The sequence below is a fragment of the Odontesthes bonariensis genome, chromosome 12 (assembly GCF_027942865.1).
Source record: "Odontesthes bonariensis isolate fOdoBon6 chromosome 12, fOdoBon6.hap1, whole genome shotgun sequence".
In the NCBI taxonomy this organism is placed as follows: Eukaryota; Metazoa; Chordata; class Actinopteri; order Atheriniformes; family Atherinopsidae; genus Odontesthes; species Odontesthes bonariensis.
In genome coordinates, this window is record NC_134517.1 from 13,255,122 (window position 1) to 13,274,950 (window position 19,829).

Sequence of the window (19,829 nt, forward strand, 5' to 3'; positions counted from 1 at the left end):
ACAGAAAATCGTACAAACACATACATTATACAGTCATTTTAGGCCCCATCCACACGTAGCCGGGTATCTGCTAAAACGAATATATTTTTCTACATTTGGACCTGTCATCTACATGAAAACGCATCATAAACGAATATTTTTAAAAACTCCGGGCAAAGTGAAGATTTTTGAAAACTCCGTTTATGAATTTGCGTGTAGACAGAGATAACCGGAGTTTTGCGTTTTCGAACATCACAATATGCGCCAAAACAACAACAAATCTGCTCTGACGTCAAACGTGCGACCTTTGTTTACTGAAGAAGCATGGATGCCTTGAGAACTGTGGTGGTTATTATTGTGCAGGCGCTGTTTACTGCCTTGATTTTACACGCCCAAGTCGTACTCCCAGAGGAATGGCGTGACAATTTCGCATGTCCCGGTCCTCACTCCTGTCGCTGTCGGAATTATTACGTCCTCATGTCGAGGGGCAGTTCACTGTCATGCGATCACCTGTCAGTGTGCTCAAAAAAGTTGCATGCACACTTTATAATTTAGCTGATGAGGGCAGATTACGCAAAACAGCAAATACATTTGGGTTGTCAAGACAGGTGGTCTCAAACATTGTCAGTGATTGAAAACGCAGATGTTTGGTTATGTGTGGAAGGGGTTTTTTTTTTTTCGAAAACGAGGTAATGTGGATACAACTTATTTTATAAATGGAGGGGGGAAATATTCGGTTTTAAAAATACCCAGCTACGTGTGTACATAGCCTTAGAATCACAAATTAATCTAAGATCCAGGTACAGGGAGTAGGAATCAACTCTACAATGACAGGCCTCAAATAAGATTTTAACCTGGATCATATTTGACATGATGCAACAGTCCTGGCTCTTGTTTACTGCACTGATATATGTATATTGATTACACTTTCAAATACACACATTGGTCAAAAGTTATTTAAAAAAGTTATCAGTGCTTGTATAATGAGCTCTCTTAGGTACCCGATGTGCTGTGACAAATTTAGGCCATGTGCATTAGGTGCCACCAGTTTTGGTGCAATGCAAGTGAACATGAAGCACTGTCTACCATCTTTTTACCTGTTTAAGCCATGGATATGTTAAGTGAAAATGTCAATTCGGTGTCCTTCATGAAACACAATCTTCAAAGTCTCTTTTATTATAAAGCTCACACATGCTTGTTGCCATATGGTCTGCCTCTTTAACAACCAATGAAAACAATACCTTGTGTGTTTACCCCAGATTTTTAAAGTTATACAGTAGAATAATTATTGCTCTCTAGAGTAAACGAGCTAAATAAGTGGGGTCTTGGATAGTTTTGACAGTTATTTGAAACCAGATGTGAAGAAAAAAAAAATTCCACAGGAATACAAGACAATTTGGTATTGGTTTTCTCAACTCACAGTCTAACTACAGGACAGTATATAAGATACATTTCCATTTGATCATGTTATCTGTTTTCAGGGAGTTAAAGACCAAGATTGAGAAAGAAGACATCAAAAGAGAGATGCTGGGGAACCAAAGCAGCCTGGCTGAGTCTCACTGCATTCGTTGTCTCCAGGCCTTTAAGTTCCTGGTTAACATCAAGCGACAGTGTTTAGACTGCCAGCTTTTTGTCTGCAAGTCCTGCAGTCGCTACAGCAAGAAAGAGGAAGGTTGGGTGTGTGATCCCTGCCATATGGCAAGGTAGGAAATAAATATGTTTGTTTTTTTTAAATTAAACATGTAATTTAGTCTAGCACAATTGCCAAAGGCTGAAAAATCAACCTCTCTTTAAAGTAAGTCTTTCATTTTGACTTCTCATTAGATGAGGGTACTGAGAGATAAATTGGTCTTGAATTGGAGTCTGACGTATTTTGACTCGTAAAAATCCCCCATCTCAAGTTTCATTGCCGCACTTAATGACAGGCAAACCCATAGAAGGGGACATTCCTGTCAACAATGTCTATTAAAGCCAGAACGATTAGAAAAATTGCAACAGTTGAAATGTCAATTGATTTTCCTGACTTTTAGCAGGTTTAGATCTTAAAAAGAACTAAAATATTTCTACAAAGAATTGCTTTTCTTTTGTACATAAAGTTTGTATTTTCAGTGCATTGTTAAGGCAGTGGATGTGCTTTGACAGCATGCCCAGTATCTGGTGGATGTTATTGTAGCCACCTTTTTTATTTCTTTTACCGATTTTTATTTTTTTGGTCATATGAGGAATTTGATGTATGTGAGATGGTCACCTTCAAAAAGCCTATGTGAAGATGGTACAGGAAGAATTCTGCTGACACAGACTTGGTCGAACACAGAAACCTTTTATTGCCAACCAGGTCTGTATCAGAGTTACAGAACGATGCATAAAATCTGGAGGGATCTTCAAAGTCCAATGCAATCTCTGTCTCACCGTGGGTGCTGCTCCTGTTCAGTAGGGTTAAACCTTCCGATATTTTGTAACCCTGAAGAGGTTGAGCGTTCCCGTCGACAGGCACATATCTGGTGAGCCTCCCCTGGAAACTGTCACGTTTAGTTGGTGTGCGTCGTGCGTGTCGTGGAGAAGTTAGGACCCAGATGCAGATATTCAAAACAAAACTTGATTTATTTTCCAAAAACAACAAAAAGCACAGCTGAGCCAGTATACAAAAACCTAACTATGAAAAAGCAAACCGTGACTATGACTGGGGGAAAAAAAAATAACAATCCTGAAGCACAAACCTGACTTGACATGAGGCACAGTGAGGATCTGGCAAAGTGCATGAGGAAACCTGGAAACTAAATCCTGAGGGAGTGATTGGTGAGTGAGTGCAGCTGAGGGGAAAAACACAGGTGACGTGAGTGAAGCTGATGGCAGGACAAGAGAAACTATTGAAAACATGGCAAAAACTAAAGACTAAGCAGGAACTTGGAACTTAACAAAACTAATGGCGCTTTTCCACTAGCTCGCTTCGGCTCGGCGCGCTATTGCGTGTTCCCACTAGTACGCCGTACCTGCAACCGGGACGATTTTCCGTACCACCTCAGCCCTGGTTCCAAGCGGGCCGAAGCGTTACTAAAACGTGACGTCAGCCGACTGCCTTCCACTGATTGGGCGATGAGTGTCGTCACTGGAAGTGTCATAACGTGGATAATAAAAGCTAGCGTTAGCAACCATTAGCTTACCTCCAAACGTCGTCTTTTTGAAGCTTGTAACAAAATTCTCCGGTACTTTTTAATACTGTTTCGTCTGGCGGCCAGGAGTCTTCTCTCTTCTCTTGCCTTCTGTGCGACAAAAAGCCACAGGGTGAGCAGCAACACGCGCAGCCGTGTTACGACGACCCCGCCTATGGAGTTTATTTTGTGTCAATAAGTTTAAAGAAGACTTTTATAAGAACAAGCAAAATATATCAATTCAAAAACTAAATTTAAAAAAGTCAAACAAAAAAAACTAATTCAAACAAAAAAATACATGATTGCAATTAAAAAAAACTGAAATCGTGTAAAATATTTGTCTTCGCCTCCTCCTCAGTTTTGGTTGTTGTCGTTTTCTTTGATTACGTCTCCAGCTTTCTCGTTTGCGCTCCCTGACTTTTTGTGTGCGGTTTTGACACAAACGTGCCTGGTGGGTGGGCTTTCGACGGGGGCATTCCTATTGGCTTATTTGTGTTTAACGGACAGCTAAGCAAGCGTACGAAGCAGCTCTGGCCACAGCAGCTACTCTGCTTCTGATTGGTTCTAAAAACACCAACCCCCTCACACCGACAGATGTCAGTTCGTACTTCATCCTGTAAACCATAATGTATATAATCAGTAATATTTACAACTGTTAAAATATTGTTGAAATGAACTTAATCATAAACTATAGACATGTCCTTACCTCGGACTGCATTTTTCCATTCTTCAGAGATCGTATTCCTTCGCGCCGTTGTTGACGTTTTTAGAACCAATCAGAAGCAGAGTAGCTGCTGTGGCCAGAGCTGCTTCTTACGCTTGCTTAGCTGTCCGTCAAACAGGAATGCCCCCGTCGAAAGCCCACCCACCAGGCACGTTTGTGTCAAAACCGCAAACAAAAATTCAGGGAGCGCAAACGAGAAAGCTGGAGACGTAATCAAAGAAAACGACAACAACCAAAACTGAGAAGGAGGCGAAGGCAAATATTTTACACGATTTCAGTATTTTTTAATTGCAATCATGTATTTTTTGTTTGAATTTGTTTTTTTTGTTTGACTTTTTTAAATTTAGTTTTTGAATTGATATATTTTGCTTGCTCTTATAAAAGTCTTTAAACTTATTGACACAAAATAAACTCCATACCCGCCCACATCGAGGAGGCACGAAGTATAATCGTTTGTAATGGAAACACAACCAAACCGAGCCGTGGCGAGCTAGTGGAAAAGCGCCATAATAGACATGACAGAAGCACAACCTGAGGAGTGTGTTATTCTCCAAATGTTTATGTGTGACCATTGTTCATCTCCTATCTGGACACACTGAACCTCACGCCTTTCTGAACCTCTGTTAAGTAAAGTCAGACAAGTCAAATTAAGTATCAGACACTACAGTCACGAAAGCATTTTCATTTCAGTTCCATACAAATCATCATACCACTGTTAGCTCAGGAAACCTGCAAATTGAAAGTTTCCTTAAAGCAACTCAGTCTTTGTCTGGAATATATCAAGCTATGACTTCATCGCTTGATGCTGCCCTTTATTTGTTCACTGGAGCTATTTGTTACATCCAGGCCTTGTAGTCAGGATATTTGCCTGCCCACATTGCTTTTCTATAATGAGCGGTGTATTCTTCTCCTACAGGGTCCTCAAAATTGGTACTTTGGAGTGGTACCATGAGAATGTCCGTGCACGTTTCAAGCGTTTTGGCAGTGCCAAGGTGATGCGATCACTTTTTAAGAGGTTGAGTGGAGAACACAGCTGTTCTCAGAGTTACCTTGAAGGTGAGAAGTTTTTTTTTTTGGGGGGGGGGGGGTTGTCCATTGGAGCAAAAGCTCCACAGCAGAAGCTGTGGAATGCTTTGTTCCACTTCTGAAAATCTATATGTGGTGAGTAAGTAAAAGGAAAAAAAAAAAACATTTCATCAACAAACAATGTTGTGGTGTAAGCAAAGAAACTACCCTCTACTGACTTGTATGTAACTACTTAGTGATCAAACAATGTGGTTAGCAGGAAGTTGCTGAATAAAACATGTTTCAGTAATTGTGCAAAATGTCCAAACCAAACTTCAGAAGTGCACGAGAAACTCGATCCTTTGCTTTGAAGGGAGAACCTCAACAAATTGCCATCAGTTCCACTTATTTCTCTACGGGCCCTGAGGACCTGTTGGTCAAAAGTTCAGACTGTCAGAGTCAGAAAGCACGGACTCAAAGTCATGGAAGTCTGCTTGAGCTTACATGAGAAATCCTCACTAAATGAAAGGCTTCAGTGATATTCCATCAGCTGTATACTGAACGGCAGCTGCATGGAAAATATGTACCAGTCTTTTGAATCACACGGCAGCCTAACTGGTAAAACATAACCATGACAATCATTATCTAATGTATCTAAAGTATCTCACAATTTCGTCATATTGCTCTTTTTTTTCCTTTTATTTTTCTTTTCTAAATCAAGAATCTCAATGAACATAAAACTGCAGGTTCACATTCAATATAGTAGCATTTATGGACTGAATGCTATGACATTAACTGTGCAGTCACTGAATCCTCTTAATTGCTATGTAAAAAAACACGTTAGTAGAGAATACATTTTGACAGAAAGGTTTTTATCTCTTGATTATGGAGACTTTGACGATCAGAATCAGACAAACATCAAAAGGCTCATTGAAAAGCTAATCTCATGACAGAATATTAGTTATGTTGGTCCACGGTATAAAATGTCATAACAAGAAAGCATTCAAAATTGTACTTTGACCACATTTTCCTTTCTTATTTTCCTTTATCTATATGTGATGTCATATATGCTCAATGTCTATGTTCTTCCTGTATATCATTTTACTGCCATATGTTACTCCAGGAAAGGCCATTCACCCACAACATCTTGCTATAGAATATATTGCATTATGTATGCATCTCAAACTGATGATTTTGTTGCTTATAAGAAAAAGAAAAAGGGTGTTTGTCCAATGACTCTCAAGCAAGAGATTGCTCATTTTAGAGCTGCATGTTAGTCCTGCATGTTTTCCACAATCCTTTCACTTTCCCTTTCACTCTCCCACCTCATTGTCATCTTTGCTCTCAACTGCAAATGGTTAGGAGTAGAATACATGCACACGGTTAGGTTTAGATGTTAAGAAATACATGCTTTAGGTTAGAAATGTACACATTGTTGTGTATGTACATAACAACTATACATTGTTATGGTTTACACTTCTTTATAGTTTTTAATATGGATTGCTGTTTCTGTCATATACTTTGAAAGCTACCAAATGCAAAATAAAAGTCTTGCAATACATTGCTATTTAGCAAATTTCACCATGGATCCAACTACTCGGGGTTGACAAACATACCTATTAAATGTTGTCTGGTGAGACCAGGATCACACTGAAGCAGCTTCTACAAATATCTTTTTATATCCTTTAATTTGCCACCCATTTGTTGTTGGGCGGCATCTTTTTTTTGGGGGGGGGGGTCATGAATCTCTTCATAGTTGTGCCAAGTGCCAAGTGCCCTTGGCCTTAATGTCCTTAATTGACCAGTGTGCCTGTGGGCTGCACACACTCAGTAATACCTCTGGAAACATTACTGTCATAGATTAATTAGTGTATAGCCATGTTTATGTGTGCTGTTTGCGTTTAAAGTCTGATGCAGTGACAGCATGAAGCTTCCTCAAATCAAAGTTGCTCACATAGCATTGCCAACCTATTCTGGCCACACTCAGATCTTACAAAAGAAGTACCCTTGAAGCCTATTTTATTTTAGCTTAATGCTTTATTATGCACAACAGATTTCCAAGTGAGATCATAGCATCAGGAGATCAGTGAATTGGATTAATTCTGATGAGATAGCCAGGACTCCTGATCCTGCTTACTCTGAGTCACTCTTAGGGATTTTGCAAGTTAGATGGCTGGCCCTACGGGTCTTGTGATCATTCACTCACATGTCTCTCATTCTGTTCTCGGAATTAAATGATCCAGGCCAGCAGGGCTTCACAGACCAGAAGCAGGGAGAAGGAAAGGAGTACAAAACTTTTGTCATTCATGTATGCGGACTGCAACGTGCAGGATTTGCACAGATATAACTTGCAGTCATGAAATATAGTCATAAATATTCAAGATCAAGGTTTAAGATAGTTTTATTTGTCACATACACAATCATAAACAGTACAATGTGCAGTGAAATGTTTCTTGTTCCTGCTACCAAAAACATAGGAATTAAAATTCAATATGAATTAAAATAAATTCCTTAGCGCAATAATCGCACACAATTAAAAATGCCTTAGTATTGAGTGTCCAGTTTATTAAAAAAAAAAAAAAGCATGTTAACAGATGCTTCATGTTTGAAATAATTCATGTGACAACCTGGATTAAGTTCAACACGCATGACTGCACACACACAGAGCCAAACGCACACGCACTCATGCATTCTTTAGCGGTCTCTGTGTCTGCTGTGGTCTGTTGGGCCCTCAAAGCTCAGAGGGTGTCATCCTACGAGTGCTGTGTCTTTGCTGATGCTTATAACACTGTCTTTTGTTCACATCTACAAGTTGAACTCAGTGAGAGGCTTACCTCTAACCCTGTCTGTGCAGTTTAATGCTGCTATCGCTAATTCTGCTTCTCAATATTACTTAATGTGGAAAGAGCAGACAACTTGCATTATCGCAATTTGATGACCTATTTAAGTTGGGCTAAGGATGTGAAAAGTGCAAACTGTAACCTTGTTCATTTTCACCATAGAAAGTGAGTAGGTGATTAAATGTATAAAATTCAGGCTTGAAGATCATTTACATTAAGCTTAATTTAAACCCATCTAAATTACAGTTATCCTTGCTAATGTTTTCTGTTTTCCAGATGCGCATGACTATGACACACAGAGTATGCCCGAGGTACACAGTAAGTAGCTAATATTTATTCACTGGGATGGCTCAGATACTGTTTGGTGAGTTTGTGTGTGAGCAGTATGATTACTTTGTTTAATCCTATCAGGATATGCCATGAGTGGGATCGGAATTTTAATCTTCATGTGACCAAACACAGCACTGTACAGAAAATCATCTGCAAAGATGTTCTCCATAGACTTAAAAGAGACATCTGTGAAACAGTTTGAAAATACGATTACTGGAGATTTTTATGTGCACTATGTCATCACATGATAATATCTATCAGGAATGGGCAGGCGGTAACAACTGGAATAACTCTAATTTCATTAAACATATATATGGCTAATAGCAGATCTGAAGTGCTGATTTATTTGAATGTGAATTGCACTGTACAATATCTTTGTTTAGTACATTTAATAATTAGCAAACAGAATGACTGAATGAGTAATCAATGACACGTAGTAAAGGGATTTTTATATGTTTATAGACTCCAGCCAACATACTGTGTGGTCAGGTTGACAATACCTTCATTGACAGATGGTAATTTGTTGAACTGTGCACTTATTCAGATTAATGCAACAAAAAATCTCAGTCAGAGTTTTTACCTGTTCTGCTTAAATAGTGTGGAGCCCATATATAAAAATGTATGCAGAAAAAAGCAGATTCTTCAATTACCACAAAAACAAGAGGGAAATTGAACACATTTTTGCCTCTGAAACCTCTCTTTAGAGGGTTACATGTGTGCCTCAGTCTTCACTCGAGTCCCGTTAAGTTTTAATAAGCAATGAGCTGTGCAGCCAAGTTAAAGTTCCCTCAATCTGTTCGTTATGTTAATAGGCAGAGTGATTTGAGATTCAATCTAAGCGTTGAATTATCTCTTCAAACTTGTATGATGATATATTTAGACCCTGAAGCTATCAATTCTGTTTTCATACATGAGTACAGTGGATTAGGGACTGTGCAAAAGGGTTTTGGTTAAGCTAGCACAGTTATCTGTCTCCTATATGAACCTTTTTATAAGACGGTGACATTTTTATATAGTGACTCTAGCTTCACTGACATTTGCAAATATTCACAATCTTATCTGTCGTATCCCTTTGTTTGAAATCACAGGCTTAATGTCAATTCTTCAATTATTTTAACACTGTTCTTTCCGCTCTTTGTGTCAGCAGATGGATATGAGCAAGGTATAGATGAAACGGACTCACAATACAAAGGGGTATGATGATGTATTTTTCAATAATCTTCTTTGATCTAATCTTACCTTTATCCAATACAAAAGGCAAACAAAGTTAAAGAAATAGCAAAGCAAATAGGGTGAGAAACCACATTATTACCAAAACATGCTCAATAAGCACAAAAGTGTTTGAAAAACTTGACTGATCTTTTTTTTTTTAGCCCTAACCATGTGATTTTGGTTCATAACAGTAACCAAGGTAATTTCTGAGCAGACCAGAGAACTGTGTTGCTTAAATATAACAAAGTAATTGGGATGCCTTTACCTACTTAAGAGCAAGTAAAACAAAGAATGAAAACATATAATGTTTGAATATAAAAATATGGGCAGATAAAAGAGCTGTAAAAGTGAAGTCTCAAACTCCAGTCCCCTGTTTTATAGGCTGCAGGCACATTTTGACCAGAAGCACCCAGAACTTAAACAGCCAAGAGCTTTTTTTAAGGTGCTAAAAAGATGCTTTTGCATTTTCGGTGGTCTAAGGCTCAAGTTAGATTAACCATTGAGCCACTGAGCTGTGTTACGTCTCAGCCCTCTGTCGCATTGGTCACACAGGATCCCAAAAGCACTCCAAACCAGTCTTCACTTGTTAATGTTATACATTTTTACAGATTATTGGTGTATGCATTAGAATGTAACCACTGTGAAACAGAAATGAGCATTGAATTGCTCAGGCTTCTCTCCTTTCTTGTCCCAACCAAAGCTTTGTCTCCTTATTTTTATTCTGCAGGTCACAGTGCATGCTGTGTCTTCCCAGTTGATAGAAGAAGGCATACATAATATTGTTTAATGTTATGTTTTCAATAGGGCTGTCAAAATGAATGTGTCAATAACAAGTTAACGGAAATTCCTCTTAATGCCACTAATTTATTTGATGCAAGATTAATGTGGGCACGTTCTATAAATTTGACTGTTGGTCTGCTTTGTAGTTTGACAAATCAGGAAGGGATTTGGCCTAATCTTGTGGCTGGCTAGCTAATTTGGATAAAGAAAAGGGTCTTTTGAATGGCAAGTTCATCTTCAAAACTCTGCCAGATGGTTCTCTCGACAGAACCAAAGTTATCTGTTGTTACTGTCAATGTGAATTGAGTTATCACCAGTGTATGTCGAGTCTTAAATATCACTTTTAGAAACACACGGCTGATGCAGATATCCCCACTGCCTCTCACCAAAGGCAGACCTTGCTTAGTAGTTTGCAACCTGGGGCAAGGTTAGAAACAGTTACAACGTGTGAAATTATTTTCTCAAGGTGTGAATGTTACACATAGTATCCTATGTGTAACATTCAAATGTCAGATTCAGGTCAATATGCCGCTCTGTTTTTGCTTGCTGGATGAACAATGTTCTGGGCAGTATGTATCAGGACAATTTGCTTTGGGTTGTTAATGTAAATATAAAAAGCATTTGCATAAAAAACTTGTATTTGTCTGCTACCATGTTGACGACAGAATTAAAACATATCTATTTAAGGTGTATTTAGAACATTGAAATATATATCAAAACATACATTTTGTGATTAATCACGTGTTAACTGTGGACAATATATGGATTAATCGTGATTAAATATTTCAATTGATTGACAGCCCTAGTTTTCAAACATAAATAATTATTTCTTAAGCACAACTTAAATTTAACAGATTAATAGATTTTACATGTGTTCACATAAAAGGTTCCATGAAATCTCAAAAATACCACTGTCTTACCATTTTTCAGGGTTATTTGTGTTCATGTATCATGTTTAGAAAGTATTTGCTGACAATGTCTGAGAATGCTGGGATGAGTATTTTGGTGTTCTGGTGAAAAAGGATAATTGTGCATATCTGAGAGATACCAATGACTGACAGAACTGGCAGTATTTGACACTTTGGTCCTGAGTATGAGCTGAATAAGTTACCTTAATTGAAAACATGTTCCATTTCCTTATTTTTAGTGATTTTGCAGATATTATTACTTTTGCTTTTAGTCTGTTTGTTTTGGGCAATAGAGGCTACTTGATTAGGGCACTAAAAATAAATGACACGTGAAAAACATGGCTTGGGCATCTCAAGGAAAATGAAAATGGAACACAATTTCTGCTCTCATCTGAATTAATCAGTTGAGATTTGTCATCCTGATAACATTCTTACTGTCGAAAGAGGCCTGTTGTGTTCTGTGTTACCATGATATGTGGATCCACCACAAAAGGCGGTGTTAAGAAGTTATGCTCATGGTCTTTATTTCTGTGAAACCAGGCTGATTTTTCCCATACAGATGAAGGTGTAGTAGAAAATGCAGTTTTTCCCCATATGGGCAATTTGTTTGCTTGTTCAGCACATTGGATGTTTTTTGCATGGATTTTGTAGGTAGTCATGTTTTGGCAAGTTTGTGCGGATGGAAAGCACTCCAATCATAAAACAAGAAGCAGATTTTACACAGACAGCGAAACTGAAGAAGTTCTGGTGAACGCTAGGATGGTCAAACAGCAGCTGGCTAAGCTGTTAAACAATCGTTCACAGAAAAATCTTTTTGCAGCTGAAACAGCCTCTGGTTCAAGTCCTACAATTGTTAAACAGGGTCCACTAGAATTCATCATAAAACCAAGTCTACTAATGTTTATACCACAGTCTCTGTGTTATGTCGAAGCTAAGTTTTATTTATATTAAATCGGTGGCAGGAATCCTGGGCTCTGCTGGTTGGTTTACTGATTCAGACTTCATTTACATGTTTTATGATTTGACTTTTGATGGCTGTTACATGAGAATACTGCTGGAGGACCAAGTACTGTTTGCTGCAGTCCTTCTTTTCGACCCGATCGAGTACCCTCTTCTGTTTAGTGTAGTGAGCCATTTCAGAATAAACTGGCTCCTGATACGAACGTTTCCTGACATTTCTTTCATTAAAAATAAGTTACAGTGCAACTAGGATAGTGTCTGGAAGTTGTAGGATCATCCTCAATGATATTTATCTTCGTGGGTGCTTTGTCATCACACAGCTTGTTATGAAAGCAGACGTTTTCTTCCTTGGCCATGTAGCCAAGGAGCATATGTGATGTTTTCCTACCACCACTTTATGCCAAGCTCTCATTTATTAACATTTCATGAGTCCTTTTTTTTTTTTAAATATACCAGTTATCATTGAAAAAAAATACTCTCACAATTTCTATGTTGATCCTCAAACACTCATCTAACCATCTGAATTGGAATATCTTGTTTCTTGATTAAAATGCGTAAAAACATATTATCTAACCACTGACTAGCATCATCATTGATATTGGCACATATACCAGTGCCATATATTTTCATATCCAATGATATATTGATGTTATTTTGCTTGTGTTTTACTAAAAGATACAATCTTGCAGATGGTGAGAGGAGAGTTTGAGGGGTCTGTCATAATCATGGTAAGAGTTTGCTAAACTTGCCATCAAGATGGCAGCTGCCAGTCTCTTTATTCTCATTATTGATTGTTGATTTAAAAAAAAAAAAAAAAAAAAAAGATTTATAAAGTAATATTGTTTATTACACACAACTTTATCAAGTGTCATAATATTTATTATTCTGCATAGTGGGGTAATAAACACAGTTCATATGTATTTTAGGACTTAACAAAAGACTTGTGAGACTTGCTTTTACCAGCACCAACCTTTTTTTGTGCATTTCTTTTTTTATGTGACTTTCTCCCATCTAAACAAGACCTGAATGTTGATTAAAATTAGAGAAATATTTTGGTAATATCATGTAAAAACAAAAGAAATTATGAATAAAATTCTCAAAATATAATTTTTTTCATGAACAGTTACAGTTAATCGTCATTTCCTGTCTCTCTACGAAGGAACTAGTGAGTCTTTTGAAGGGACAAAGGTTTTTACTTATTACTCTCTTATTCCTTTTGGTGATGGTGTTTTGTTCTTTTTCAATAGATGAAAAAGACCAAAAGACGGCTAACTGTTGATCCCTGTGATTTCATACTGGGCTGTGACTACTCTCGCAACTCAAGACCACATGAGGATGAGGTAAAAGCTAATCAACTAAAAACCCACATTTTCCTAAACCAAACTAATCTACATGTCTTCATTACATACGAGAGGCCATTTTATCTATTTATGTCTCTGTTCTCTTTCCTAGCACTAGTTTTGTGTCTCACTATATGGGGAACACCTCCTGTGTGACCTCATCAGAAGCTCAAATACTATTACGCCAGCCCTGGCTGGCACTAGTAATGTCTATGTAAGGAGGGGCCTGAACCCTCATCCTATAGGGATGACATAGTCAGTTGTCATTCAAAAACCTCTTCTCAGAAGCCTGGTGTCAACTGTACAATTGGGTACTAAGCTAAACTGTCGAACTCAGTTTAGCTAAGTGCCCAAGTTGAGTGTGCAACTAAGTTCCCAGCTATACAGTTGCTCACTAGCTCATGAAAAGTAGTAATATGTTTCTACAGCTATTAGCGTTGCAAAGTAGCAATACTCTGATCTCAGGAAATGGCAATATTTCCTCAAGTATAAGTAGCAACGCTTTTGTTTTGGACAGGTACGTCCTGATAAGTTCAAACACTTTTCACCCCATGCAAGCAAGAGAATAAAATTTCCTCTCCTTGCCTGTCTATTAGCTGAAATCTAGTGTCTGCTAGCATTGATAGCTAGCTAGCAAACCATGGCTACAACTATCATTTCAAGCGTAGACAAGAAAAGTCCAAAACTTTGCCCCTGAAAAAATGTAATTTCTGCCTGGGATGTTCACCATGTGTGGGCCTTGTGCCTGGGATTAGCCTATGCTCAGGCTACCCTAACCTGCATACGCATGACCATGGACGTTGGAACTATTTTCTGAGTGGGGGGGTGGGCTTTTTGTTGGGATGGACGGGGGAAGGACGCACACTTATCAATGATTAAGGATTTGATTTGAAGTTATTTTATAATAGCATGCAGTTATAAGAGAACTAGAATGGATGAATGTGGAATCTTTATTGTTAAGATTAAATTAGAATTAAACAATTTAATCAATCAATTTAATCAAGCAATTTAAAGAACATAACAGCATTATTTGTACCCTTGAATGTGTCGTTTATTTAGTAGTGTTACTTAACATACCAAGACAGCACATAGAATACACCACAAATGAAAAAAAGAAAAGTCTGCGCTCATGACTCAGGGTTTTCATGCATTTCCAAAAGTGGACCTTCTCTCAGTTGACCTTCTGATGAAAATTTTATGAAGGATTGAGACATAGCTTTCATCCATAAGGTCACTGTGAGTGTTCACAATGGCCAAATGTGTTTGTCTCTCCTGCATCACGGTGTTGCGCAGCCTGGTTTTCAGCCTGGGCAAGGCTGAGAAAGAGCACTCGGATGCCGTGACAGATTCAGATTCTTTATTTTTTAATGCGTAATGCAGTGGGTAAGGAGGCTGATGGGGTGCGGAGGGGCAGATGGGAGGGGACACTCCCCGCACCCCTAGTTCTGACGTCTATGCTCATGACTGAATCCACTACATAGTTCTCACACATAAGCTAACCTGTTGGGTCGGGACCTAGTAATGTATTAGGTGCCCACACTACTAGGAGAAGTGGAAATGTCAGAGGGCTCGATCTCTACACTTGGTTGAGCTGGGCGGATGCAGACCTCCGGTCCATTGTTCCCTCGCACCCATTGCTTGAAGTGGATAATGTATGCGAAGGACTACATTAGGGGCGGCTGTAGCTCAGGAGGAAGAGCATTCGCCCACCACCAATCGGAAGGTCGTGGTTCAACTCCGGCTACATGACGAAGCGTCCTTGGGCAAGACACTGAACCCCATGTTGCCTACCAATGCATTCATCGGTGTATGAATGTGTGTATGAATGGTTAGAAAGCACGTAGTTATGTACAGACGTAAGACGTGCTGTATGGCTGTGTGTGAATAGGTGAATGTGGGATGTAGTGTTGAAGTGTGAAGCGCTTTGAGTCAGCTAGACTAGAAAAGCGCTATACAGGTACAGTCCATTTACCATTTACATTGGGGGTGGACATGATCGACACGATTGAGCAGAGTAGGCCAATGAAAAGGACAGGTCCATCTTCCAGCTTTAATGGCTGCAAAGCCCCCCTGCACTGGAGGAAGATGACAGCCCTGTACCACTATTCAATCCAATTCAATTAATTTTTATTTATATAGCGCCAAATACAACAAATGTCACCTCAAGGCACTTAAATAATAAAGTCAAATTCAAGCCAATTGGAATTCAATTCATTGTAATCATAATTATTTATAAAATAATCCAATTCATTCATATAGAGCCAATTCAAAAACAATTTCCTAGCTAAGGAAACCAACAGATTGCACAAGATCTATCTCCTCTGAACCTTAATATGCAGGATATGTTCAAGAGTGCATCCCCAAAGCTCAAAATTCTGTGGCCAGTTGTTCAAACGTAGGTTGTGAAATCTCAGTTTGATGGCAATTATGCCAAATGCAAAAAAGATGGGGAAGCATGTGTTGCCTTCCCAGAGCCACTCAACAAGATGGCAGTGACATGGAAAACCAAGTCATATTACAAGAAATACCCCATTGTGGGAAGCTCACTGGCCGAGTACCCTCCTCTAAGCCTTACCACCATTGGCTCTCATCCCTCCACCTCTCACCAGAGTGAGGGAAGAGGACCTGTCCGTGATCCTGATATGTCAGGGAAACATTTATCGGAAGAGATCTTTGAGCTCCCGTCCAGGTTGCCATGGTAGTTACCTGTTCACAGGGACCTGGTGTCTCAGGCTCATGAGGAAATGTTTCACCCACATCCAGAGAGGATGGCTCTATGGGAGAGGCACAACCGGAATCAAGCTGGGCTCTCTGAGTGATATTGACACTGTTCAGTACGCTATGGCACCTTCAACCAGCTATGCATGGTTCCAAATGTTTGAAAGGTGTCTCAAGAAATCATGTGCTATCCCTTTTCAGTGCTCTGTGGCAGTGATTCTGTCATTTTTACAGGACCTCAGTGAAAGGTGCAATATTTTCTCTACCATTAAGGTGTACCTGGTGGCTATCTCAGCCAAAACCTGTTAGTGTGTTGTTTTATGGGGGGGTTATCTCGTAAGTTGCCCACTTGGAGGCTGCTGGCTCCTTCCTTTTCCTCTTTGAACCTGTGGAGCAGGTGGAGCTGAAATGATTGTCTTTAAAGATGGCCTTATTGTTAACTCTAGCCTCAACTGCGAGCTGATGAGATCTGAGTCTGTGCCCTGACCTATACTGACAGGGACCTTTAGCCTCCTACTTGTTTGTGTGTGTATTCCACTATGGGCTTAGCAACCTCATAGGCTCTATCTATCCAAGATTTGAATGGTGCTGCATTCTGGGCTTCACCTTACACATTTGCTTGGTTTTACAAGCTGGAGTCCCCTTCTGACATAGACGTCACTGGTGCCAGCCATTTGGGGCTGGCAGAATGGTAATTGAGCTTCTGGTGAGGTCACACAGGAGACTTTCCCCATAGTGAGAGACACACAGTTGCTAAGCCAATTAGACTCAGTCATGCTCAAAGCAGATTCTGACAGACCATACAGCACCTATCCTAAGAGCTCACAGTTGCAAACACTAAACTGGCAGAAAAACACCTAGTATTTGTTTGATTGTTTATTTATTTATTTATTTTCCATAAATGCTAACATTTCCTCCATCACAGATAGGAATGCCTAGCTAGCCAGTGGTTTGTAGAAGATTCCAAATCTTGTTATAATTATTCTATCACATATAGGCTTGATTAACTCTGGACCTCACTGTTGCTCCACTGTTGCTCAGTTTTATTAAAGTGAAGGCATTAAGAACTGTTTTTTCTATGGGTTTCAGTATTATGTTTGTGTGTGTTTTTTCATGCTACATTTAATTGCATCTCTGAACATAAAACTTAATAAAACACCCACATGACAACAAAACATCAGGTGTGCTATTCTGGATCTAATGAAACATTTAGTCTGAGATGATACTGTGAAATAACATTAAGATGTAAATCTCAGTAACACCTGAATGAGAGATTTTTAGCCCTAGTTGGCAACAAGTGATACGTTTGATTTATGGCTGAGTATTGAATTATTCACCTCAGACATCTAAATCTCAAGCACTGAAAAGATTTTTTTTTTTTTCATGTCCCTTTTAGAAATAGACCTTTAAGATAGTTATGTTTTGATAACCAGAGGAGGTGTTGAAGTGTTGGGCACAAATGCAATTTTGAATACCAAAATGGCAAACTCTTGGCAATAATGTACAGATTTATATAGTCACAATAAGTCATTCAGATTTGAGCAGGAATAGTTAAACCAGCTCTACAGAATTTACACTAAATTATACCCCAATGTACTTTCTTGACTTTGTTTATTTAAATCTTGTAATATATTTTTTTTATCATTCACTAAATAAGTCTTATTTGATTTGCTTGTAAAATTGCAGATTATGAATAAGGGTATTTTTCAGAATTATAATTGACATGAAATGACTGGTCTGATCAATTCTGAATATCATCTTATAATCTAATACGAATTTACAAGTATTTACATACTTGGAGTAACAGTAAGGTATCTAAATGTTGGGATTTTCCAATCTCAGTGCCTTCACTCACCCTCTTCCTCTGAATTCCTACTTGAGCCAGAAACAATTCTATCCCAAAGGGGTATTATTTTTTTTTAATCTCACTGTTCTCCATCCTCACACCCAGACCCAAGATGCACACGACATCGTGGACATAGATATCGGTGTAAGGGAGTCGATGCTTGCTGAGGGTGATATGAATGACGTTTTTCACCAGATTGACCAAGAGCAGCGCAAATGTCTGGACCTGGAAATAGCCCCACAGCACGGTAGAGTCTCATCTCATCTAAGAATCTTGTGCCTGTAGATGAACTTGGCCAAATAATTTGGCGTTTTCCTTGGTTGACCTGTAAAGCCTTCCCATTGTTTGTAATTCCTCCAAATTTTATACACAACTGACTGGAAACAACCAATATCTTTTACCTTCTTCTGACCACCTTCTGGGAGAAGTTTATAATCCTTTCCATTGTTTCAGCTGACAACTCTCTTGTTGGGACAATGGGCCTCATGCAAGAACATTTTCGTATTTTTATTCTAAATTTCTCTCACTTTTTTCGTAAGAAGGTCTCGTACGAACACGCCACGTCAGATTCAACAAACGCTCTTAACTTCGGAAAAAGTGTGTTAACGACCTGCGTAAATGATGAATCCCACCCGTGCGTATATAATTGCACGTGCACGAGGATAGTAAATTTGCATACTCCACGCCCTAAATTATACCATATTAGGCAGTGCTTCCTCGCTCCTCTGCCAGGAAGTGTTGAGTTATGAGTCATGAGAATGGCATCAAGGCGGAAAAAGAACAACTTTAGGAGCTCTGAGATTGAAGTTCTGCTTTCAGAGATCCAGAAAGGAAAATCTGTCATTTTTAGCATGTCAGCAGTGGAATTACGGGACCTGCTAAAGCGAAGAAATGGGAAGTTATTACGAGTGCTGTTAATTCTGTGTCACCTGTATTTCGTAATGTCACTGAAATAAAAAAGAAATGGTTTGATATGAAAATGGCTTAAAAAAAAACTCTCGCCATGGCCAGGCGCTCGATGACTGCAACTAAAGCCGTGCAATCAGTTGTTGCCTGATCATGATGGCTCTTTGATGGGGTGGTCCATGAGGGGGGGTCTTCTGGCACCACACCTTCTGGTCTGCCTGGGTTGGTTCAGGTGGAGACCCTCGTTCATGGCGCAATATTGCCATGAACGAGGTATCGATACACACCCACCTGGCATTCAGCTCAGTGCGCTCCACCACAGCACGGGTGTTTTGATGCGTATATGTGTCTCGTGCTCCAATTATGATTGGCAGTCCAGTCACGGGATGAAAGTCCCTCTTAATTTGTACTTGTTGGACAGCGGTGTATGGGAATCTGATGTACCATGGGTGATAAACTGATGAGAGCTTTGATGACCAAGGGGAGCGCACGACTCACAGAGGACTGGGACACACCCGATCTGTCTCCAATCTCCCTCTGAAAGGTTCCAGTGGCCAAAAATCCAAGAGTAGTGAGACCTGGACGTGTGGTGGAATTGGGTTTGATCGGCGTGTTTTTCTCTGGAGTCGTGGCAAGCTGCATATTTGTAGTAGCACAGTCCTTGGGAATCTTAATCGCGATGTCAGCCATTCGTCTGTCTCCACACGCTCTCTTCAAGAGCCTGGGGCGCTAAGGCATCCAAAAGTAGAAAGTCAGCCGCTGGTTACGCTTCCCATTGACCTTGTTATTTACAGATTCAAATGAACCTTCAATTAGTGCACAATTTAAGTCAAACAGAATAATGTCAGCATAATTATGGGGTATAATGTATATTTATTTATGTTTTCTTTAAAGTAATTAAATATACAATCCATTAGTCAAGCAAACGTGACAGTGGACTATTTTACGAAACTCCTAGGACAGCTACGACAGCTCTGGATCACTCGTAAATTCTGTTCGTACCTGAAAGAAAACGTAAAATACGAAAAGATTAGTGAATGCGCAAATTCTCTTAAATCACTCGTACGGACGATTTAAGAACAAATCTGTGCGTATGAACGGTTCTTGCATGAGGCCCAATGTTTCCTACCAA

General features: G+C 39.2%; 1 protein-coding gene across 3 annotated transcripts in view; it reads left to right on the top strand.

Annotated features, from left to right (window-relative positions):
• The window catches only part of mlphb (melanophilin b), a 58,375-nt gene that overhangs the window by 17,126 nt on the left and 21,420 nt on the right, over positions 1-19,829 (top strand). For 2 of the 3 annotated variants that reach the window (XM_075478640.1, XM_075478642.1), the window contains exons 3-8: positions 1,461-1,682; positions 4,769-4,908; positions 7,974-8,015; positions 9,172-9,221; positions 13,135-13,227; positions 17,897-18,038. In XM_075478640.1, coding sequence (XP_075334755.1) covers positions 1,461-1,682; positions 4,769-4,908; positions 7,974-8,015; positions 9,172-9,221; positions 13,135-13,227; positions 17,897-18,038 — 689 coding nt within the window. The remainder of the gene's footprint in view (positions 1-1,460; positions 1,683-4,768; positions 4,909-7,973; positions 8,016-9,171; positions 9,222-13,134; positions 13,228-17,896; positions 18,039-19,829) is intronic. The other variant, XM_075478641.1, reaches the window with a different exon arrangement.